The sequence below is a fragment of the Geotrypetes seraphini genome, chromosome 10 (assembly GCF_902459505.1).
Source record: "Geotrypetes seraphini chromosome 10, aGeoSer1.1, whole genome shotgun sequence".
Lineage (NCBI taxonomy): Eukaryota > Metazoa > Chordata > Amphibia > Gymnophiona > Dermophiidae > Geotrypetes > Geotrypetes seraphini.
Window position 1 is genome coordinate 710,489 of NC_047093.1, and position 21,127 is coordinate 731,615.

General features: G+C 42.1%; 1 protein-coding gene across 5 annotated transcripts in view; it reads left to right on the forward strand.

Annotated features, from left to right (window-relative positions):
• The window catches only part of CCDC57 (coiled-coil domain containing 57), a 411,998-nt gene extending 392,256 nt beyond the window's left edge, over nucleotides 1–19,742 (forward strand). For 3 of the 5 annotated variants that reach the window (XM_033960323.1, XM_033960322.1, XM_033960324.1), the window contains 2 exons: nucleotides 6,310–6,482; nucleotides 19,433–19,742. In XM_033960323.1, the coding sequence (XP_033816214.1) occupies nucleotides 6,310–6,482; nucleotides 19,433–19,738 (479 nt within the window). In that variant the 3' untranslated portion in view covers nucleotides 19,739–19,742. Of the gene's footprint in view, nucleotides 1–6,309; nucleotides 6,598–19,432 lie in introns of all 5 variants that reach the window. The other 2 variants (XR_004540808.1, XM_033960325.1) reach the window with 2 other exon arrangements.
• The last annotated feature ends 1,385 nt before the right edge of the window (nucleotides 19,743–21,127 follow it).

Sequence of the window (21,127 nt, forward strand, 5' to 3'; positions counted from 1 at the left end):
TTTATCCTGATCTACCAGGTTTAAGTCTATCCACACACCACCATGATCTGATAATATTATTGAATCTATGGAAGCTTGTGTAACTTGCTGTATCAATTGATCCATAACAAAAACATAATCAATTCTAGAGAAAGATTTATGAACATGTGAACAAAATGAAAATTCCCAATCATTAAAATGAAGAATACGCCAAATATCTTTTAAATTACAAGATTGTACAAAATTATCTAACCCTAGTGATTTCATAATCCTACTAGATTTTTTTATCCAATAACGGATCCATAACAGCATTGAAATCCCTTGCCACCACTAAATTAGTGGTAGCCAGTGGTAAAACTAATTATTGTAGAGATTTAAAGAATTCAATTTGATTCGAATTAGGGGCATATACATTGAACAACGCCACAGTAGTATTGCCCATACTCATTTCAACATGCATCCATCTTCCTAGAGGATCTTCATTAATCATTTTAAATGTTGCAGAACACTTTTTATTAACCAGAATTGCTACTCCAGCCTTTTTCCTTGTCGCAGGTGCATAAAAACATTGTTTCACCCAATTCCCAGATAACTTCATAGATTCTGCTCCAGATAGGTGCGTCTCCTGCAAAAAACAAACATCTGCGTTCTTCTGTTTAAGAAATAACAATGCTTTTTTTCCTTTTAACCGGATGGTTGAGGCCATTAACGTTCAGTGAAAAAATTTTAAAATCCATTATATGATTCAGACATAATATCCATAAATATCCATCCCAATAAAATTCTATATTGCTTTCCCTTAAACCAATAATCTAATTTACCCTCCAACCCAACCTCCTCACCCCATCCCAAATACCCACCCCCCACCCTCCCCTCCCATACCATGAATGCAAACTTCGAAACGCACTTATTGGCTAAGTAAAAGAAAAAACTCCCTGCAGGCAAAATCACAATCATTCTATCAACTTATCATTAACCTCTTAATAGCCATAGAAAGACAATTTAAAATCTTTAATATCCTTTCCCACTCTTTTTTTCCCCCTTCCCTCTAATATATATAAGACCATTTCCTAATACCCAAAACAACGAATAAGAATAGAGCCAGAGTATTGTATGAGTTAGTCCTCCAAATCCTCTCAATTACACTATAAAATGAACCCAAAGAGAACTTGTATAGCTAGAGGGGTACTATAAAGGATAAAATGTCTTAAGTGAAAGAACACTACAGGTCATGGACCTGGGGGGCCGCCGCGGGTGCGGACTGCTGGGCACAATGGACCTATGGTCTGACTTGGCAGAGGCGATGCTTATGCTCTTATGGCAAAAAATATGTCTTTAACCCAAAGAAATCCTTACATCCTCTTTTTTCCCCTTCCCAATCATTCTTTTTTAAATGTCAATATACCCTTAAATCCCTATTTCCAAACATATCTTCAAACCAAAATCCTTATTACCCCTATATTAGAAATACAATTATATAACTGCTTTATAAGGAATATCAATAAATTTTCATTGTCTTTTTCCAAAAATATGGGAATAATTAAAAACATTGTTCTTTCCATAACATAAAAGTTAGACTATATTTATAAATCATCCAGTCATGTTGCTCCTACGATGACATGAAAAACTATCATCATGAAACTTCTGTGAGGCTCAGCATTCCAATCCATTCCAATCCAAACTTTTCTTCAGAGTTTATCCTTGTAAATCAACATCCTATAGATCTTTCAATAAATTCCAGAAAAAGGCTGTATCATACAAGCACTTCTTCCATATAAAATATACCATACATAGTACACATCTTCTTATATCGTTGGTGCAGGCCAACTCCAAACAAGATAACTCTCTTTCATATTGTTAAACAGCAATCAAGATTTCCCTTTCAGTCAATCCCTCACAGCGTTGTAACTCTTCAGCCCGCAGATGTAACTGATCTCAATTCGTAGATACAAATCCATTCTATAAATCACTCACGCTCAATTGATCTTCATAAAATCTTCTGTACAATGAATGTATCATAGAAGAAATTACGCACATCACACTTCACTAATCTTCATGAAGGAAAAACTCTGATAATATTATATAGCGCCACTCTCCATTTCGGCGATCCTTGTTATTACATTTGAGCGCTCTGTGACATTATCTTTGAGACATATATATCACGTTCAGAGGATATGACAGTATAAGTAGATCTTTTCTATTTTTATTTTTATATTTATATATCCTCAGTGAGTAAGAAATTCTTCAATCAAACTGCATTAGAACCCTCATTCATTTTGAATGTCCGCGAGACCAGTCCAGAATGCTGCCAAGCCCCACCGCTGAACTGCATTAAAGCCAACGGAAATGACAGTTTCCAAAATGAGAATAATTTCCCCGTATGAATAAAACAAAACATAAAAAGTGCATCAAACCAATAAAATTATATCAAACAACAGTTTTTTATTTTCCATTTCCAATTTTAGGTGCTCATAGGGATTTCACATTTATCTAGATATTCTTTTAATTTTTCTGCCTCTTCAAAACTTAAAGTTTTATTATCGTGGGTCACTAGCATAGTAGCCGGATTTATCAATCCAAACCTAGCACCCATTGCTCTTAATTGTGGGCGCAAGTCCAACAATTGCTTTCTTTTATATGCGGTCTCCTTGGCGAAATCCGGAACTGTAAAAATCTTTGCATCCTGACACTTAAGACTTTTATGTTCCTTCACTAACTTCAAAATTTCCGTTACTTGCTGGTATCTAAGTAATTTACAAATTAAAGGACGCGGCCCCTTTTGACTGCTCAATCTCTTCGTTGGAATTCTGTGCGCCCTTTCTATCTCCAACAGAAATTTACTTTGAAGTGGTAGAATTTTTGGTAAGAAATTAATCAAAAAAGCAATAGGATCATTCTTTTCTATCCCTTCAGGCAATCCAAGCACCCTCAAATTATTCCTCCTCTCACGATTCGATAAGTCCACCAGATCCCTTCTTAATAATTCAATCTCTTTATGGTCTTTTTTATACTGCAATATTTCTGCTTCAGATTTTTTCACCCGTTTTTCTATACAATCCATTTTTAAATCCACTGCATTTAATCTTTTAGTCAAACACACCACTTCCCCTTTCACTTCTTTTATATCCTTTGAATTTTCTAAGACAATATCTTTTATATTTTGTATTTCTCTCATGAGATCCTTATTATCAACTTCATCCGATGGTAGTGGCATCATCAGCGGGGAAGTCGATTCAACTTTTGACTTTTTAATAGAGCTCGAACCAGCTCCAGACATGGAAGATTTACTTTGCCTTCCCGAAGCCATTTTTATATTACTTATACCTCACTAAAACCGACTTTCTATTGAACTTTTTCAACTATTATTTTAATTCAAACAGACTGACTCCACGGAGCAATTCCCTCACACAGCCATCTTCGTTCGCCTCGAAGCCACACACCCCAAGTGATACCTTTTTATTGAATTAATTTAATACAATTTTTGACTAGGTTTCAGAGGCCAAAACTTTATTCCTTAGGCTAAGATAGTTTACTCACCTGAAGAAGGAGGTTTTGGCCTCTGAAATCTAGTCAAAAATGTATTTGGTCCAATAAAAAGGTATTTTCTGTTAATGTAGACTAACACAGTTTCCACATTACTTCACTCTAAATTAAAAATGACATTATTTTTTCTACCTTTGTTGTCTTGCCATTTAATTTTTCTAATTGTGTAGGTCACAATCTCTGGTTACTGTTTTCCTATCTTCTCTTAGCTCTTTCCAGGATTTATTTATTTTAAAATACTTATATCCCACATATCCAACATCTATGCGGGTCACAACAATACATCTTCAGTGGCTTGCACTTTGTTAGATTCATATTTAATCACCTTACCATTATAGTTGGCACAGTGGGGTTGCCTATGATAAAATATTGAAGGTTAAACAATGAGGAATTCGGGTTCTCCTTCCTAGCTCTGGAGCAGTGACTGTCCACTTCTGTCTGTGAAGGAGGCCTGTATATTACATCACCCATGGTGCCTCTTCCTTACCCTGCAAATCCTACAATTGTGTGGCTTTAATATGATCTTTAACATATAATGCCACTTCCCCTCCTTTTCTTCCTACCCTGTCTTTCCTGAATAGATATAACCCAATATAACTATATCCCAATCATGGTTCTTCATGAACCACGTCTCTGTGGTCGTCACTAAATCCAACTCAGCCTCTTTCATCACAGCCTCTAGATCCAGAACCTTGCTTCCCATAATTCAAGCATTAGTTTACACTGCTTTCCAGACATTGCCCCGTTTCCTATTTATTTAGAGGTATTTAGTGATTCACTTACCTAAGAGCTTATACTCACCTGGGGCCTTTGATCATCCTGCCCCAAAAATTCTGGTTTCCAGTCTATTTTTTTTTTTTTTTACTGTTTTCCAATGTTTCTCTCCTCCAGGCTCTTCCATTCTGCTTCTCTATTTCTCCGTTTTCACTTTTTCTTCTCTTCCCCTTATTTATTTGGTTGTATATCCCGTCCACCCCCAAAGAGCTCTTATCATGTAGCATCTCTGCTCCATGTTTCTTTCTCTCCCCCACCCATATACAGTAGCATCTCCTCCGTGTGTGTGTGTAACTCCCTATCTCTCTTTCCCCTATCCATGTAGCACCTTCTCTCTGTATTTTTCTCTCCTCCCCAGCTATACAGCATCTCCTGTCTGATCACTCCCTATTTTTCCTCTCACTCACTGCAGCATATCCTCTTTGTTTCTCTTCCCCTCTACCTGGTCAGGCAGCATCTCCTCTCTCTCGCCCCCCACTCCCATCCAGAATCTTCTGTCTCTTTCTTTGTTTTCTTTGTAGCATCTCCTCGCTCTATTCCAAAATGTGAGATTTTGCATCTCTCTCCCTCCCCCTTCCCCTCTGCCCCAATCCAGCCATCCAGAATCTCTCTTTTTCTTTCTATGTGCTCTGTAGAATCGCCTCCCTCCCTCTTTCGCTCTCTCTTTTTGCCCACACCATGCAGGATCTCCTCTTTCCACCTCCATCCTCCCTGCCATATTCATCCAGGATCCCCCCACTTCCCCTCTCTCTCCAACCATCTAGGATCTTTTCTGTCTGTCTGCCTGCCTGTCTCTTACACCCCCCACTCAACATTGCCCTCTGTCTCTCATCCCCAAATATCCAGCATTGTCCTCTCTTCTTCCCCTCCATCCAGCATCACCTCTCTGTCTTTCCTCTCATCCCCTACCATGCAACATCATCGATCTTCCTTCCCATCTCTCTCTTTCCCAGTCCCTCCCCCTCTGGAGTCTATTAACTCACTGATTCCTGTCGTCTCTATGATAAGATTACAAACAAAATGAAGCAGTGAATGGAACCATCGCCCTCAGCACCCTGCCAGTTCTGCCAGCCTCCTTTCTGCTGCTGCTCCTCCTCCTGCTCTCCCCATGATCTAGCTTTTTATAGCAGGAGGAGAGGTGAGGAGGAGGAAGGTGACTGGCACAGCCCGCAGCATGTTGAGGGCTATGGTCTCATGTGTGGTTGGCAGTGGCACTAATCAGTGGGAGAAGCTCATAGTTCTAATTCTTGTTCCAGTCATGGATGCAAGAAGGCAATGGCGGAGAGGGGAAGATAGCAACTGTGGCTAGAGAGGCTTAGCCTCCCCATTCTCTTACACAGGGCACCTATACTCTGCTCACCTAGTATATTTTGTGTGTGTGTGGTGGTGGTGGAGGGGGTTATTAGACTGTAAACTCCAAGAAGTAGGAAATCTCTATTATGAGTATCTGTAAAGTACCTTGTACACTTTATAACACTTTACAAATAGCAAAAATAAAATGTTTGGATGAACTAATGCCTAAACTTTGGAGTTATGAAAAAGCAGGAATTGCTGAATGAAAAAGGCAGCGAAAATTAGCAATTGCTTAATAACTCAGTGTTTATGATAGTTTTGTATGCAAGAATGTTTCTGGTGCAACAGTTGAACTTAGTTACAGAAAATTCAAGGGCCTTATTGAAACTTGCTGTTTATTGGCTCAGCTGTTCATCAGCCTAGTGCCCGAACTGTGTTGTCCAAAGAAATTCAGAGGTTATCTTCCTTTTGCTGTCAAACAGAATTTCAGCAACTTGTACTTAGGCTGTCTGCTGAAATGCAGCCAGTGGTAAAGGTACTGGTTTAAACATTAAGCCACAAAAGCAGCTTTCTGTAGATCTGATGCACTTGGGAACTTATTGTCTAATGCCATTCCTTTTTTTTTTTTTTAACTTTTTAGCAACAGTAACAAAGGCGATTCTTATGTTCTTATTTTGAACAATTGTGTACATTGTAAGTGTCTTCCATTAATTTCTTCAGTGAATTCTCAAACAGCCAGAACATTGAGAAGCCTGATGAAATCAACTGCTGTACATCAAGAACCGAAATCTCCTTTCACAGTTGAAGGAACAAAGGTTGAGGTGGAACAGAAGTCGAAGTTCAATAAGCCATCTCATGCCTATTCTACAAAGAATAGAAGTTCCCAGCAGATGGTAAAGATTCGAAACTACAATCTTAGGGATTAAGTTCTTCTAAATGGCCGATGTACAATGCCCACTGCAGCTCCTTGTAACTCTGGGCAAGCCACGTAACTCTCCATTGCCCCAGGTACAAAATAAGAACTTATATGTAATATGTAAATGGCTTTGATTGTAACCACAGAAAGGTGGTATATCAAATTCCATCCCCTTTCTCCTTCTACCTCCCTACACTAAGCTTGAGATATGTTCCTCCACCTACAATGCAGCTCTTCCCTGCTGTGAGCCTATTATGATGTCTCTTCTGGTGGCATAGTAAGGGGGGATGGTCCGCCCCAGGCGCAATATTTGGGGAACGCCAGCACCTCTCCACCTTTTCCCACCCCATGTCCCTCTTGAAATGTTCACTGGTGAGGGCAGCATCTTCCACCTGCTGCTTGCACTGGCCTCGGCTCCCTTCTGATGTCACTTCCTAGTTGCGGGAACAGGACGTGACGTCAGAACAGAGCCGAGGCTGATGCGAGCAGCAGGTGGAAGATGCTATTCACATCGATAAAAAATTTCAAGAGGTCCACGGGGCGGGGGACGCCTAGCTACACCACTGGTCTCTCCCATCTGAGTCCTGCACTTTGTACACGTTAACTCTGCCACTGACAGTGCAGAGTACATGCAGCAACACTATAAATAGGACTTATTATCTTTACAGCTTCTGATTTTAGATTTGAAATGATGAACATTGCCATAACACATTTGAGCCCAATATTCAAAAGCACTTATCTAAATAACAGCTCCTGCTATCGTAATAACTGCCAATGAGCAGGACATCCATTGAATTTCAGAGCATTAGTTGGAAAATGCCTCTGAAAATCATTATGGACTGCTTTCAGGTTATTCAGATGCATAGAAAACAGAGAAAAATGAAGGCAAATAAAGACTATATGGCCCAACATTACAAGTTTTTATTGCGGCTCTACATTTCCCTTTATACATGGTAGGATTTGCTTCTCATGCATGTTGCCCGAAGTGCCAATCTACGCCAGCTGGTCTGTTCCATATGTTTTGGTCTTGTGACCGAGTGCAAACTTTTTGGTCCTTTGTCTGTCTATTTGCAGACGATATTATGGCATAGAATTCCTCTGCAGGCGGATGTATTGCTTTTTTCACAATTTTCTTCTTTGGGAGTGTCTAGGGGTCATTCTCACTTGTTACAAAAAGCTTCCCTGTTGGCTAGGAAATGTATCTTTTTACTGTGGAGATAGGCTGAAGTTACCATGTGGAGAAACGAGGTGTTTCTTTTGTTAAAATATGAATATTTGGATGTTAAACATGGTGGTCCTGGGCGTTGAAGGAGATTTCGGGCTATTTGGGTGCCTGTTTGGGACACGTTATCCCATAAAGCCTGAAGTGCTCTCCTGAACTTTTGAACACTGGAGTGCTGGGGTGGGTGGGAGGTATAGGTACATTTTCTGAATCATGTGGTAGACTTTCTTATCACTTGTTGTTTTATTTTTTTTTTTTGATTGGGCTGTGTTCAGGAATGTTGTGTTTTCTGTATTGTGCATTTTCTAAATAAAAACACAAAATAAAAAAACAACAGACCATATCGCCTACCTAGTCTGCCTGCTATCTTCTATCCCCTCTTTTGCCTTAGAGATCCAATATACTTGTCCCAAGCTTTCTTAAATTCAAATACAGATTTCAGCTCCTATAGGGGACCATTCCGCGCATTCACCGCCTTTTCTGTGAAAAAGCTTTTTCGGAGATTACTTCTGAATCTGTCCTCTTTCACTTAGTGTTAGGGCAGTGTGGAAACAGACTGTGAAATGATCTAGATCAGGGGTGTCCAACCTGTGGCTCGAGGGCCGCATGCGGCCCGGTGAAGTATTTTGTGCGGCCCCGGTTGAGGGCGATGCAGTGTTTTCCTCTGCTGCCCCTGGGTGTTTACCGTCTTGCCAGCTTCCTCCTCTGTCTTGCTGCAGCGTTTGCATGTTTGTGCGGCCCTAGAAACATTTTTTTTGGCAAATGTGGCCCAGGGAAGCCAAAAGGTTGGATACCTCTGATCTAGATAGTGTCCCTAAACATAATTATAGACTGCTTTACATAGAAACATAGGCCGTATTATCTTTATCTGCTTTCATTTTTCTTTCTAGTCTGCCTAACCATGCTATCCATTATCCCCTCCTCTCCTTTAGAGATCCAACATACTTGTCCCAAGCTGTCTTGAGTTCAGATACTCTGAGGCCATTCCAAGCATTCACTACCTATCCATGAAAAAGTATTTTCTGAGATTACTTCTGAATCTATCCCCTTTCACCTTCATCCTATGCCCTCTCATACCAGAGCTTCCTCTCAGTGGAAAGAGACTTGCCTCGTTCACATTTATGCCATGTAGGTATTTAAAGAGAATGAAATTACCTATGAACATGACTGTGTTCATTGAAAGCTTCTATACTGATATTAATGACTGGAGAGTCAATTCAGAGAAGTTTACATGAGCTTCTGTAATGGTGTTACAATACAGAGTTAACATTTTTTGAGATGGTTTTCAATACAGACACATTTATACTACATATACCATTATAGAGTTCTTTTGCTCTCTCTGGATAGTGCTTCTAAAAATCATCATAGATCAGTGTGTCACAAACTTTTTACGCTGCCGGCACACTAATCTCGGGACATGAGGCACCCAGAAATGTGCTCATGTCCTCCAGCCGCGGCCCTGTGCCTTCTATTACTGCCGGTGGGGGGGAAGGGTGTGCTGCAGAAGGAGAGGTGAGGAGAAGGAGCGAGAGGTACATCCTGTAAGCAGCCTGTGCCGGCATCTTGGGGCACACCTGGAAACTTACAAGGCACAGTAGTGTGCTGCAACACACAGTTTGCAATGCACTATCATCGATGCTTTCACACTATCCAGATATAAGCCTGGATGCACTAAACATAATTGCCAATACTGACTAGATCACTGTTGGCCGATTCTCTGGCCGAATTTGTTAGAGTGATCGATGTACCAAAAAGACTGCATACAAATGATTCACATGGAGGTTCGTTGAAATCCCTGTCTCTCTCGTCCAATTGATCGGTGTGAGAGTAACTCTCACACATGCACAAAACTGGCAAAGGGAAGCCCAAGCAGCTGAGAGGCAGGGGAAGCCCCCAAAAGCAGCCTCCTGGCATTCAACTGTTTGGGGCAGGAAACCCATTTTTTTTTTTTTTCTTTAATGGACAAATGTGCATCACATGGGATACAGAGGGAAGAGCCTAGAGCTCTGATTGTCTCAGACACCTTGGAGAGGGGCCTTAGGCGTCTGAGCCACAGAGCCTTAGGCTCCTCCCTGTGCATCACATGGTGTACCGAGGAGGGGAAATCCTGTCATTTTCAATTGGCAGGCCTCAAAGCTGGAAGGACCGTGCTTCCCTTCAGCTCCCAACGTCTACAAAAGGTACCGGGGGGGGGGGGGTTTCTGGGAATGGGAGTAGGGTTCAGGGGACCATCCGGTTGCAGGAGGGAGTGGGCATCCCTACTACCTATTTTCTTTCAGGAGGAAGGGGGGAGGTTAGAGGACGTTTCAAGGGGGGGACATTCATTGGCAGAAGGGAGTGGGCATCCCTCCTGCCAATTTTCTCTCATGGGGTCAGCATGGCAGGAAGGAGTGGGCATCTCTCTTGCCAATTTTCTCTTTTGGGGGGATTCCCAGTCTGTTCTTTGGGGATCATCGGGGAGGGCTGTCATTGGCAGTGAGTAACCTTTTTTCATTTTTTTTTAATGGTGCCATTGAAATAAAATGAAAAAACCAGGCAGGTCTGTTGGTAACACAGTTACCGACAGGTCTAGTACAGTGTTCTTCAACTGCCGGTCTGTGGACCGGTGGCGGTCCGCAGAAATTTCCTGCACGTGCATCAGGCCCAGGACAGTGCTCTTCAGCTGCTGGTCCACAGTGCGATCGATGCTGCGTGGTCTTTGGGCTAGCTCCCTCTTCCTCTGTGCTGCAGTGCACAAAGCTGTGAGCAGAGGGTCCTACACGTGTCCTGCGCCTGAACTGGAAGTCTTCTCTCTGATGTCATTACATCAGAGGGAAGACTTCCAGATGATGCGCAAGGAGCTGCTGCCCGTGGCTTTGTGCACTGAGGAAGAGAGAGCCGGCCTGAAGATAACACCGGGGGCAGGCCAGAAGGCAAGGCACAGCATGGAGGGAGGGAGACAACAACAGTAGGGGAATTATTTTATTTTTTAATTTAGTGATTGATTTACATCTGCTGTTTGTTCAGGAAGAAATGCATTTGTTTCTTTTCCTCTGGGGTTGTACTGCATGCAGAGCCTTGCATCTTAGGGTTTGTTTGTATATATTAGTACTTTTAGTTTTTGGTCCCGTATTTGCATAGGGGTTATGTGTGTTCTTGTAGGAATGAGTACTGAGAAGCATACAGTGTGCTTTGTGTAGTTTAATTTTGTGGTTATCCATTATGTGTTGTTAATACGATTATATTGTGTGTGTGTGTATACTGTATATGAAAAATGAATGGAAAAAATGGTGTTAATAGTACTATTATGGGGCAGAGATGGGCGGGGTCTGGCCTATGACTTAGCCCAGTGTTCTTCAATTGCCAGTCCGCAGACCGGTGCCGGTCCACAAAATAATAATTTTATTTCCGCCAGTCCATAGATGTCAAAAGGTTGAAGAACACTGGTCTAGTAAACCTATTGAGTTTTTACAATCGCTAAAACCCCTGGGGGGTTTTTGGGGGGAGGGGTTGCATATCCAAGTGATGTTAGTGCATTGATTGCTTGGCTACCTTGCATGGGGTTTTAGCTAATTTGAATGGCGGATCGGAAAATGGGCGATTGAGGGGGAAAACACGCGGTAAGCCGTTTTGTGAATTGGGTCAGTACAAGCAATTGTTTCTAAAGCTGTCAAAACAGGTTTAGTGATGATTGCTGAATTTAGTGCATCTAGCAAATTGTCAGGGCAGTGGGAGAGCAAACTGACATTATAAGAACATAAGAATTGCCACTGCTGGGTCAGACCAGTGGTCTATCATGCCCAGCAGTCCGCTCACGCGGTGGCCCTCTGGTCAAAGATCAGCGCCCTAATTGAGACTAGCCCTACCTGCGCACGTTCTTGTTCAGCAGGAACTTGTCTAACTTTGTCTTGAATCCCTGGAGGGTGTTTTCCCCTATAACAGCCTCCGGAAGAGCATTCCAGATTTCCACCACTCTCTGGATGAAGAAGAACTTCCTTACGTTCATACAGAATCTATCCCCTTATAACTTTAGAGAGTGCCCTCTCGTTCTCCCAACCTGTGCTTTCACACTAAGTTATAGCACTATTAAAAGGTTGCTTTGACAGTGAATTGAAACCATTAGTATTGGTACAGCAAGTTTTGTATGATGATGCCCCTGTTGTTTTGAAACAACTGTTACCTATCTGTTGTCCCATTTGGAGGTTAAGATCAGAGTCAGGAATGAAGATCTTGTTGGCAGAATACAATAGACTGCATTACCAAAATACTAGAATGGGCTCCTTTCTGGTGGAATAATCTTCCAGAATGGCTATGGCAGTGTGCGTCCAATTGTAGTTTCAAGGACACACCTGTTTGTACACGCTTTTTGAGTGTATGCGATTATGATTTGGAATTTTCAGTGATTTTATATTGTTGGATTGTTGTTGATATATTTGTGTTATGATGTAATCTGAATAGGTGTATGTGGACTATACATTTTAAAATAAATAATAAATATCCGAATAGTATTGGGGCAGTGGGTGAATGGAGCATGAAATTACCCAGATAGTGTCTCTGAACATAATTATAGACTGCTTTCAAACTGGCCAGATAGTACCTCTGAAAACCATTATAGACTGCTTTTGCACTCTCCAGATAGTGCTATAGTAAATTTCAGCAGATAGAGACCTATATGATCCATCCAGTCTGCCCGACAAAATGGCCAGAGTTATACTCTGTACAGGTTATACTCCTTCGTGATTAAACACTGGCATAAGAGAGCAGTCATTAACCTGCCACCTTCCCAGCCTCATATAAGCAGTTATTTAGAACATAAAAACATGGCAGATGGCATGATGGCAGATAAAGGCCAAATGGCCCATCCAGTCTTCCCATCAACAGTAACCATTATCTCATCCTCTCTCTAAGAGATTCCACATGCCTATCCCAAGCTTTCTTGAATTCAGACACAATCTCTGACTTCACTACTTCTTCTGGGAGACTGTTCTTGGAACATTATACCATGATACTGTTGCTTTCAACCATAAAAATTTATTTCCTTTCCCCCCCGCTATCTAGTATCATTTAGTTTTTTAGTGGAAGGAGAGAGACAATGGATAGTGGTAAATGGAGTTTGCTTGGAGGAAAAGGATGCAGTTAGTGGAGTGCTGCAGAGACCTATCCTTGGGCCGGCTGAGTTTAACATCTTTGTGAGTGATCATTGCGGAAGGATTGTCTGGCAATTTTGTGGATGATACCAAGCTCTGTAATAGGGTAAGATCATAATAGCCTTACTGGGTCAGACCAATAGTCCATCAAGCCCAGTAGCCCGTTCTCACGATGACCAATCCAGGTCACTATTACCTGACCAAAACCCAAAGAGTAGCAACATTCTATGCTACTGATCCAGGGCAAGCAGTGGCTTCACCCATGTCTTTCTCAATAACAGACTATGGACTTTTCCTCCAGGAACTTGTCCAAACCTTTCTTAAAATCAGCTATGCTATCCGCTCTTACCGTATCCTCTGGCAACGTGTTCAAGAGCTTAACTATTCTCTGAGTGAAAAAATATTTCTTCCTATTGGTTTTAAAAGTATTTCCCTGTAACTTCATCGAGTTTCCCCTAGTATTTGTAATTTATGACAGAGTGAAAAATCGATCCACTTGTACCCGTTCTACTCCACTCAGAATTTTGTAGACTTCAATCATATCTCCCCTCAGCCGTCTCTTTTCCAAGCTGAAGAGCCCTAACCATTTTAGTCTTTCCTCATATGAGAGGAGTTCCATCCCCTTTACCATCTTGATCGCTCTTCTTTGAACCTTTTCTAGTGCCACTATATCTTTCTTGAGATAAGGAGACCAGAACTGAACGCAATACTCCAGATGAGGTCGCACCATGGAGCGATACAGGGGCATTATAATATTCTTAGTCTTGTTAACCATCCCTTTTTAAATAATTCCTAGCATCCTTCTGAGGGTAATCAAGGAACTGAAAGGGGTTATAGTTGAACTGCTCCAACTAATAGCCAATCTGTCGATCAAATCAGGAAGGATTCAGGAAGACTGGAAAGTGGCGAATGTTATGCCGATCTTCAAAAAAGGTTTGAAGGGAGATCCGGGAAACTACAAACCAATGAGTCTGACTTTGGTACCGGAATAGATGGTAGAGGCACTCATAACGGACCGCATCATCAATCACCTTGATGGACACAAACTGATGAGGACCAGCCAGTACGGCTTCAGCAAAGGCAGATCTTGCTTGACAAACTTACTGCACTTCTTTGAGGAAGTAAATGAGCAGAGAGACAAGGGTGACCCGGTCGACATCGTATATCTAGATTTTCAGAAGATGTTCGACAAGGTTCCGCATGAACATCTACTTCGAAAAATTGCGAGCCATGGAATCGAGGGTGATATACTCACGTGGATTAAAAACTGGTTGGTGGATAGAAAACAGAGAGTGAGGGTGAATGGACAATACTCAGACTGGAAAAGCGTCACGAGTGAAGAGTGCTGCAGGGTTCATTGCTCGGGCCTGTGCTCTTCAACATATTTATAAACAACCTAGAAATTGGCATGATGAGTGAGGTGACTAAATTTGCAGACAATACAAAGTTATTCATAGTGAGGACACAGAAGGATTGCGAAGACCTACAAAGAGACATAAATATACTCGAGGAATGGGCTGCGAAATGGCAAATGAGGTTCAACGTGGATAAGTGCAAGGTGATGCATGTCAGTAACAAAAATCATATGCACAAATACAGGATGTCCGGTGCGCGAAAGCGGTGAAAATAGTGAACAGAATGTTAGGAATGATTAAGAAGGGGATCACAAACAGATCTGAAAAGGTTATCATGCTGTTATACAAGGCCAGGGTACGCCCCCCCCCACCTGGAATACTGCATCCAACACTGGTCGCCGTACATAAAAAAGGGCATAGTACTACTTGAAAGGGTTCAGAGGAGAACGACAAAAATGGTTAAGGGACTGGAGAAGTTGCCGTACAATGAGAGGCTAGAGAAACTGGACCTCTTCTCCCTTGAAAAGAGAAGACTGAGAGGGGACTTGATCAAAACATTCAAGATATTGAAGGGAATTGACTTAGTGGAGAAAGAGAGATTGTTCACCCTCTCCAAGGTGAAGAGAACGAGAGGGCACTCGCTAAAGTTAGGAGGGAAAAGATTCCGTACAAACGTAAGGAAATTCTTCTTCACCCTAGAGAGTGGTAGAAATCTGAAACGCTCTTCCAGAGGCTGTTATAGGGGAAAGCACCCTTCAGGGATTCAAGACAAAGTTGGATAAGTTCCTACTTGAACAGAACATATGCAAGTAGGGATAGACTCAAATAGGGCACTGGTCTTTGACCTAAAAGCCGCCGCGTGAGTGGACTACTGGGCATGATGGACCACTGGTCTGATCCAGCAGTGGTAAATCTTATGTTCTTATTTAAGATGCTCAAAAGATTTGGAATTGGGCAATTCTTCACAACATCTTCCTGAAGGCTGTCTACATTCAAGGGGAGCAAAATTCACTGGCGGATAAAAGTAAGCCTCATTCTTCAACCTCACGAATGGACGCTGAACGCAGCAGCTATCCATCCCAATTTTTCTTAATGGGGAACACCTCAGATAGACCTCTTTGCGTCTCCCCACAACAACAAGCTGCCCCAGTTCTGTTCCAGACTGTACTCGCTTTATCTCCTGGAGGCAGATGCTTTTCTCCTGGACTGGATGAACAAGTTCCTTTATGTGTTTTCTCCTTTTCCTCTTATTCTCAAAACGCTTGTCAAACTCAAGCAGGAGTCTGCTACCATGATTCTGATAGCTTCTCGGTGGCCCAAACATCCTTGGCTCGCCCTTCTACTTCAGCTCAGCATCAGGGAATCACTTCTGCCAATTTTTCCATTTCTTCTTACAGATTCATGGTTTTCTTCCACATCCCAACCTGCAGTCTTTGCACCTGACAGTTTGGTATCCCTCGGGTTAACTTCACCTGACCTTGTCAAAGAAAAAAACGGGAAAAACCAAAACCACAAATGCAAATACAGGAAAAGCAGGAGTGGAACTGTCCAAATCAGAATGATGTGCACTAAAAAAGTGTCCAACAATTCATCTGATGGTATAAAAATCTTTATTCCTCCAATGATGCAAAGATACATTCAATCACTCAATAACTCAATGACTTGACATGTACATGTTTCGGCCCCCAGGCCTGTCTCAGGAGTCTTAGAAAGCAAAAAATTATGATATTCAAAATGTACTGCAATCCACGGACGTTCCTTCACTACATAGACATAGAAACATAGAAATAGATGGCAGATAAGGGCCACGGCCCATCCAGTCTGCCCACCCTAATGACCCTCCCCTACCTTTGCCTAGTGAATAAAACCCACGTGTCGATCCCATTTGGCCTTAAAATCAGGCACGCTGCTGGCCTCAATCACCTGCAGTGGAAGACTATTCCAACGATCAACCACCCTTTCAGTGAAAAAGAATTTCCTGGTGTCACCTCGTAGTTTCCCGCCTCTGATTTTCCACGGATGCCCTCTTGTTGCCGTGGGTCCCTTGAAAATGAAGATATCTTCTTCCGCTTCGATGCGGCCCGTGAGATACTTTAACGTCTCGATCATGTCCCCCCCTCTCTCTGCGCTCCTCGAGCGAGTATAGCTGCAGTTTGTCTAACCGTTCTTCGTACGGGAGATCTTTGAGTCCCGAGACCATCCGGGTGGCCATTCTCTGAACCAACTCCAATCTCAGCACATCTTTGCGATAATGTGGCCTCCAGAATTGCACACAGTATTCCAGGTGGGGCCTCACCATGGATCTATACAATGGCATAATGACTTCCGGCTTACGGCTGACGAAACCCCTGCGTAAACCGGGGTGAAGGAACGTCCGTGGCAGTTGTCCGTATTTGCATCGTTGGAGATATGACATGCTACTTGTTTGTTTTGGTTGACTCTCTCTGGATTGCAGTACATTTTGAAGTGTGCTTTCTAGTAGGAGGAATGATAAAATGGGTACAGGTATCTGAGAGTGAGTGGGAGTTAAGAGTTAAAAGCAGGTCCAAAAAAGTGGGTTTTTAGCCAGAGACGGAGCATGACGCACTGACTCTGGCGGTTGGCTGTCTATCTGAATATTCAGTTCTGCTATTTGTATGGTGGTTGGTGCCAAATAACTCACTTATCCAGATAACTTCAGAGGTCGGCAGTCTATCCGAATACTCTGTGCTTCTCTCTGGATACTGCACTGAATAGCCCCATTATTTGGGTGACTGTGGCAGTTGGCAATCTATCTGGCTAGCAAGTGCTGCTGAATATCTAGAATTGTTTTTAAATGCATGAATGCAAAGTGGAGGGTGGTTTTTGTGTTTACCAATGGCAGAAAGAAGCAAGCGCCTCAGTAAAAATAGACATTTGCCATCGCAGGGCAGCTCTGGTCCCCCATGCTACAGATTTCCTGAGCCTGTTTCAGGTGGGCTTCAGATCACCTTCCCTTGTTGCTAGCTGGGGTTCTAGATGGCATTTAAAAGAATAACCAGAAAAACTCCACCTCCCACAGTCCATTCTCATCCCTCCTGTGGCTTGACTTGGCTCCTCCACTCAGGGTTCTTGCCTTTTTTATGTTCATGACACCTAAATAACAGGAAAAGATGTGGCTCACTGGTAGAGCTTCTGCTCCTTGTGACTCTGGCAAGTCACTTAATTCTCCAGTGCCCACCGTTTTGAATGTAAGCTTTGAAATGCCAAAGCCACAAAAAAGCAGTACACCCCCTCCCCCCTGAAATAATAGAAATATTGTCCGAAACCTCCTACTCAGTTATGTGGAACAATCTTGCAATAGTTTTTATCACCAGCTAATAATTAGTATTTAATTCTTCGAACATGCGCAGAGACCCGGAGACCAAATGGGAGAAACCTTCCAAAATGTGTCTCACCACCCAATCATAGCATATTCAATACTTTAAGGGCTCATTTTACTAAGCTGTGCTAGCGGTTTTAGCGTGCACACTAGACGCTAATGCCAGCATTGAGCTGGCTTTAGTTCTTGGCGCGTAACGCAGGGAAAGCACACGCAGCAATGCCGCACATGCTAAAAATGCTAGGGCACCTTAGTAAAAGGAGCCCTAAGTTGTATGTTTCTAATTTCTTAATAAATCTTCAAAAAGGTAATTTTGTATTGAAGCATTTTCTATTTGCTGTAGCGGTTCCTGGGGTTTTGCATTTTTTAGAAGAAGGTCATTTCAGTTCAGCACTGCTGCTAAAGGAATTAAGGAAGTGTTAATCCAGTGGCTGTCAGGCTGAAGAAGTTGTTTGGAGACAGAGGCAGGTTCCCTCCATGGTGGTTTGTTACAAAAGGTATTTTTTAAGTTCTCAGGCCAGAGAATGCATTGTATGTGTGGGTTTAATTTTTATTTTTTAGATTCGGAGATTATTTTTATTCTTTACAGGGACCTCTTTCTTTAAATGACACAGAATAACCATTTTGGGTTTCCTGAAGCAGAGCACGAAACATGGTCCATGTCGGGACTCTATGCACGGATTCAAGATAAGTTTATTTTGTATTTTTGAAGATTTATTAAGAAATTAAGCCCCCTTTTATCAAGCAGCATTAAGATTTTTTATCGCAGACCACTGTGGTAAAAGCTCTGACGCTCTTAGGAATTCTATGAGCGTTGGAGTTTTTACCGCTGAGATCTGTGATTTTAAAAAACCCTTATGCAGCTTGATATAAGGGGGCCTTAGAAACATACAATTTAAAGTGGTGGCATATATTGAATATGCCATGGTTGGGTAGTGAGACACATTTTGGAAGGGTTCTCCCATTTGGTCTCTGAGCATGTTCAAGGAATTGCTATAAATACTAATTATTAGCTGTTGATAAAAACTGTTGCAACATTGCTCCACATAACTGGCCCAGAAATAGCAAAGAAAAAAGATGATTTAATTTAATAATGAATTTATAATGCGTGCGTGTAAATATTGGGCAGACTGGATGGACTGTTCAGGTTTTTATCTGCTGGAAACAGAGACTGTGTCAGAATTCAAGAGGGCCTGGGATAGGCAAGTGGGATCTCTTGGAGAGAGAAAGAGATAATGGTTACTGCGGATGGGCAGACTAGATGGGCCATTTGGCTTTTATCTGCTGTCATGTTTCAATGTTATTGACTATGTTGCTATGACTGCCGTGGGCAGAATCAGGCCCTGATATTCAATACCTGGTGGGGTGGGTGAATTGGAATAAAAGGCACAATTGGACATGGGAGGTTTAGGGGCAATTAGAGGGATTACAGAGCTAGAATAGGGGGGACTTTCTCTTGCCTGGTTCCAAGATAGCCAATCAGCGCTGGTATGGGAGCACGGCAGTTTAATTCCAGATGAGGGTGAATTAGGGGGGACAGAAGCCTCTGCTGCTCACTTCATTTGCTTTGAATATCAGGTCCTTTGTTATTTTAGTAACTTGCTATTCACCCACCAGAAGATATCAAAACACGAAGTCTGATTGGGGAAGGAACATTTCCGTATTGGCTTTGCCACTTGATACTTTGCATTTTAATATATTTTAAACTGGTTGTTTTCTGCCTGTAATTCTTCTGCTTGTATATGTACGTCAGCAATGATCAAAACTGTGTTAAAGGCACATATCTGTCGTTCCTAGTTCACGTGATCAGGGTTGAACTGTAATAACCCTTCCCTAAGCTCATTTTTTTGAGGTGAATGACCTGAAATAAGCTTTGGTTTACAGGAGCAGTATGTTGCATCAGCATTGGCTTGGTTTCCTCAAAAGTGCTTCCCCTTCCGTACAGTCACCACATCACCATATCTCCTAGCAACACCCACACGCCGCTGCCAGCGGGTCAGGATACATTCAGTCTCGAGCACCCTGCAGCTGGGGCTGGACACCTTTGTCTTCCTTCCAGCATATGGCAGAATCTGGCTGTATGATTTTAGCTTTGGGTGCTTTTGTTTCTGGTTTTCTCTCCTAAGGCATTGCAAAAGCAATTCACAAATGTTTCTGATATTTTCTTTACAAATATTTCTCATATCATAATAAAGGTGTGCAATGAAAAAGTTTTGTTTCTTGTCTCTTTTAGTTTTTTATTTAAATAAAAATGAATGAAATTTAGAATATCTTTTCTTCCCACTGCTTTATGAAAAAATATGGGGAGAATTCAGCAAATAGTGCTGATCTTTTCTTGTGCAGACTTTTGAACATCAAGCGCAGTTCTGTATAAGGTAAGCGCCGATTCCTAGGCCCTAATTTTAGGCATCTGCTAAAATCTTGCAAACACCTACAACCCCTCCCCTCAGCTTGTCATTTTTTTTCTTTGGCTACTCTTGACAGGTTGCAGCTCTTCCCTCTTTTTCCTAAAAAAAAAAAAAAAAAGAACATAAGAAGTGCCGTCTCTGGAACAGACCCTAGGTCCATCAAATCCGGCGATCCGCACACGCGGAGGCCCCGCCAGGTGTACCCTGGCATAGTTTTAGTCCTCATATCACTCTAAGCTTCTCACAAGGAGATGTGCATCTAGCTTACTCTTACCTATGTCACTTTATGCCACTCATATGGAGATGTACATCTAACTTACCCTTAAATCCTAGAACGGTGGATTCCGCAATTACCTCTTCTGGGAGAGCATTCCAGGTGTCCACTACTTGTTGCATGAAGCAGAACTTCCTGATATTTGTCCTGAACTTGTCCCCCCTTAGCTTCAGTCCATGTCCTCTTGTCCGTGTCACTTTGGACATTGTAAATAATTTTTTTATCCTGCTCTATTTTGTCGATTCCTTTCAGTATTTTGAAAGTCTCGATCATATCCCCTCGCAGTCTACTCTTCTCAAGGGAGAACAATCCCAGTCTCTTAAGTCTTTCCTCGTATTCCAAGTTCTCCATGCCCTTTATTAGCTTCATTGCTCATCTCTGCACCCTCTCGAGCATTTTTATATCCTTCTTTAGGTATGGAGACCAATATTGGACGCAGTATTCCAAGTGTGGTCTGACCATCGCTCTATAAAAAAGCAGCATTATTACTTTCTCTGATCTACTCGTGATTCCCTTCTTAATCATGCCTAGCATTTTATTCGCATTCTTCGCTGCCGCTGCACATTGCGCCAACAGCTTCAGGGTCCTATCGATTAATACGCCAAGGTCCCTTTCCTATTCGTTTTTTCCCAGAGTTGCACCTGACATACTATACTTGTGTTCTTTATTTTTTTCTGCCTAAGTGCATCACTTTGCATTTTTCCACATTAAACTTCATCTGCCATTTATCTGCCCAATTCTCCAATCAGCTCAAGTTGCTCTGGAGTTCCTCACTGTCCTTCTGCAATTTGATTGCCCGGCATAGTTTTGTATCATCTGCAAACTTGATGATCTCACTGGATGTTCCATCCTCTAGGTCGTTGATGAAAGTATTAAATAAGATGGGCCCAAATACCG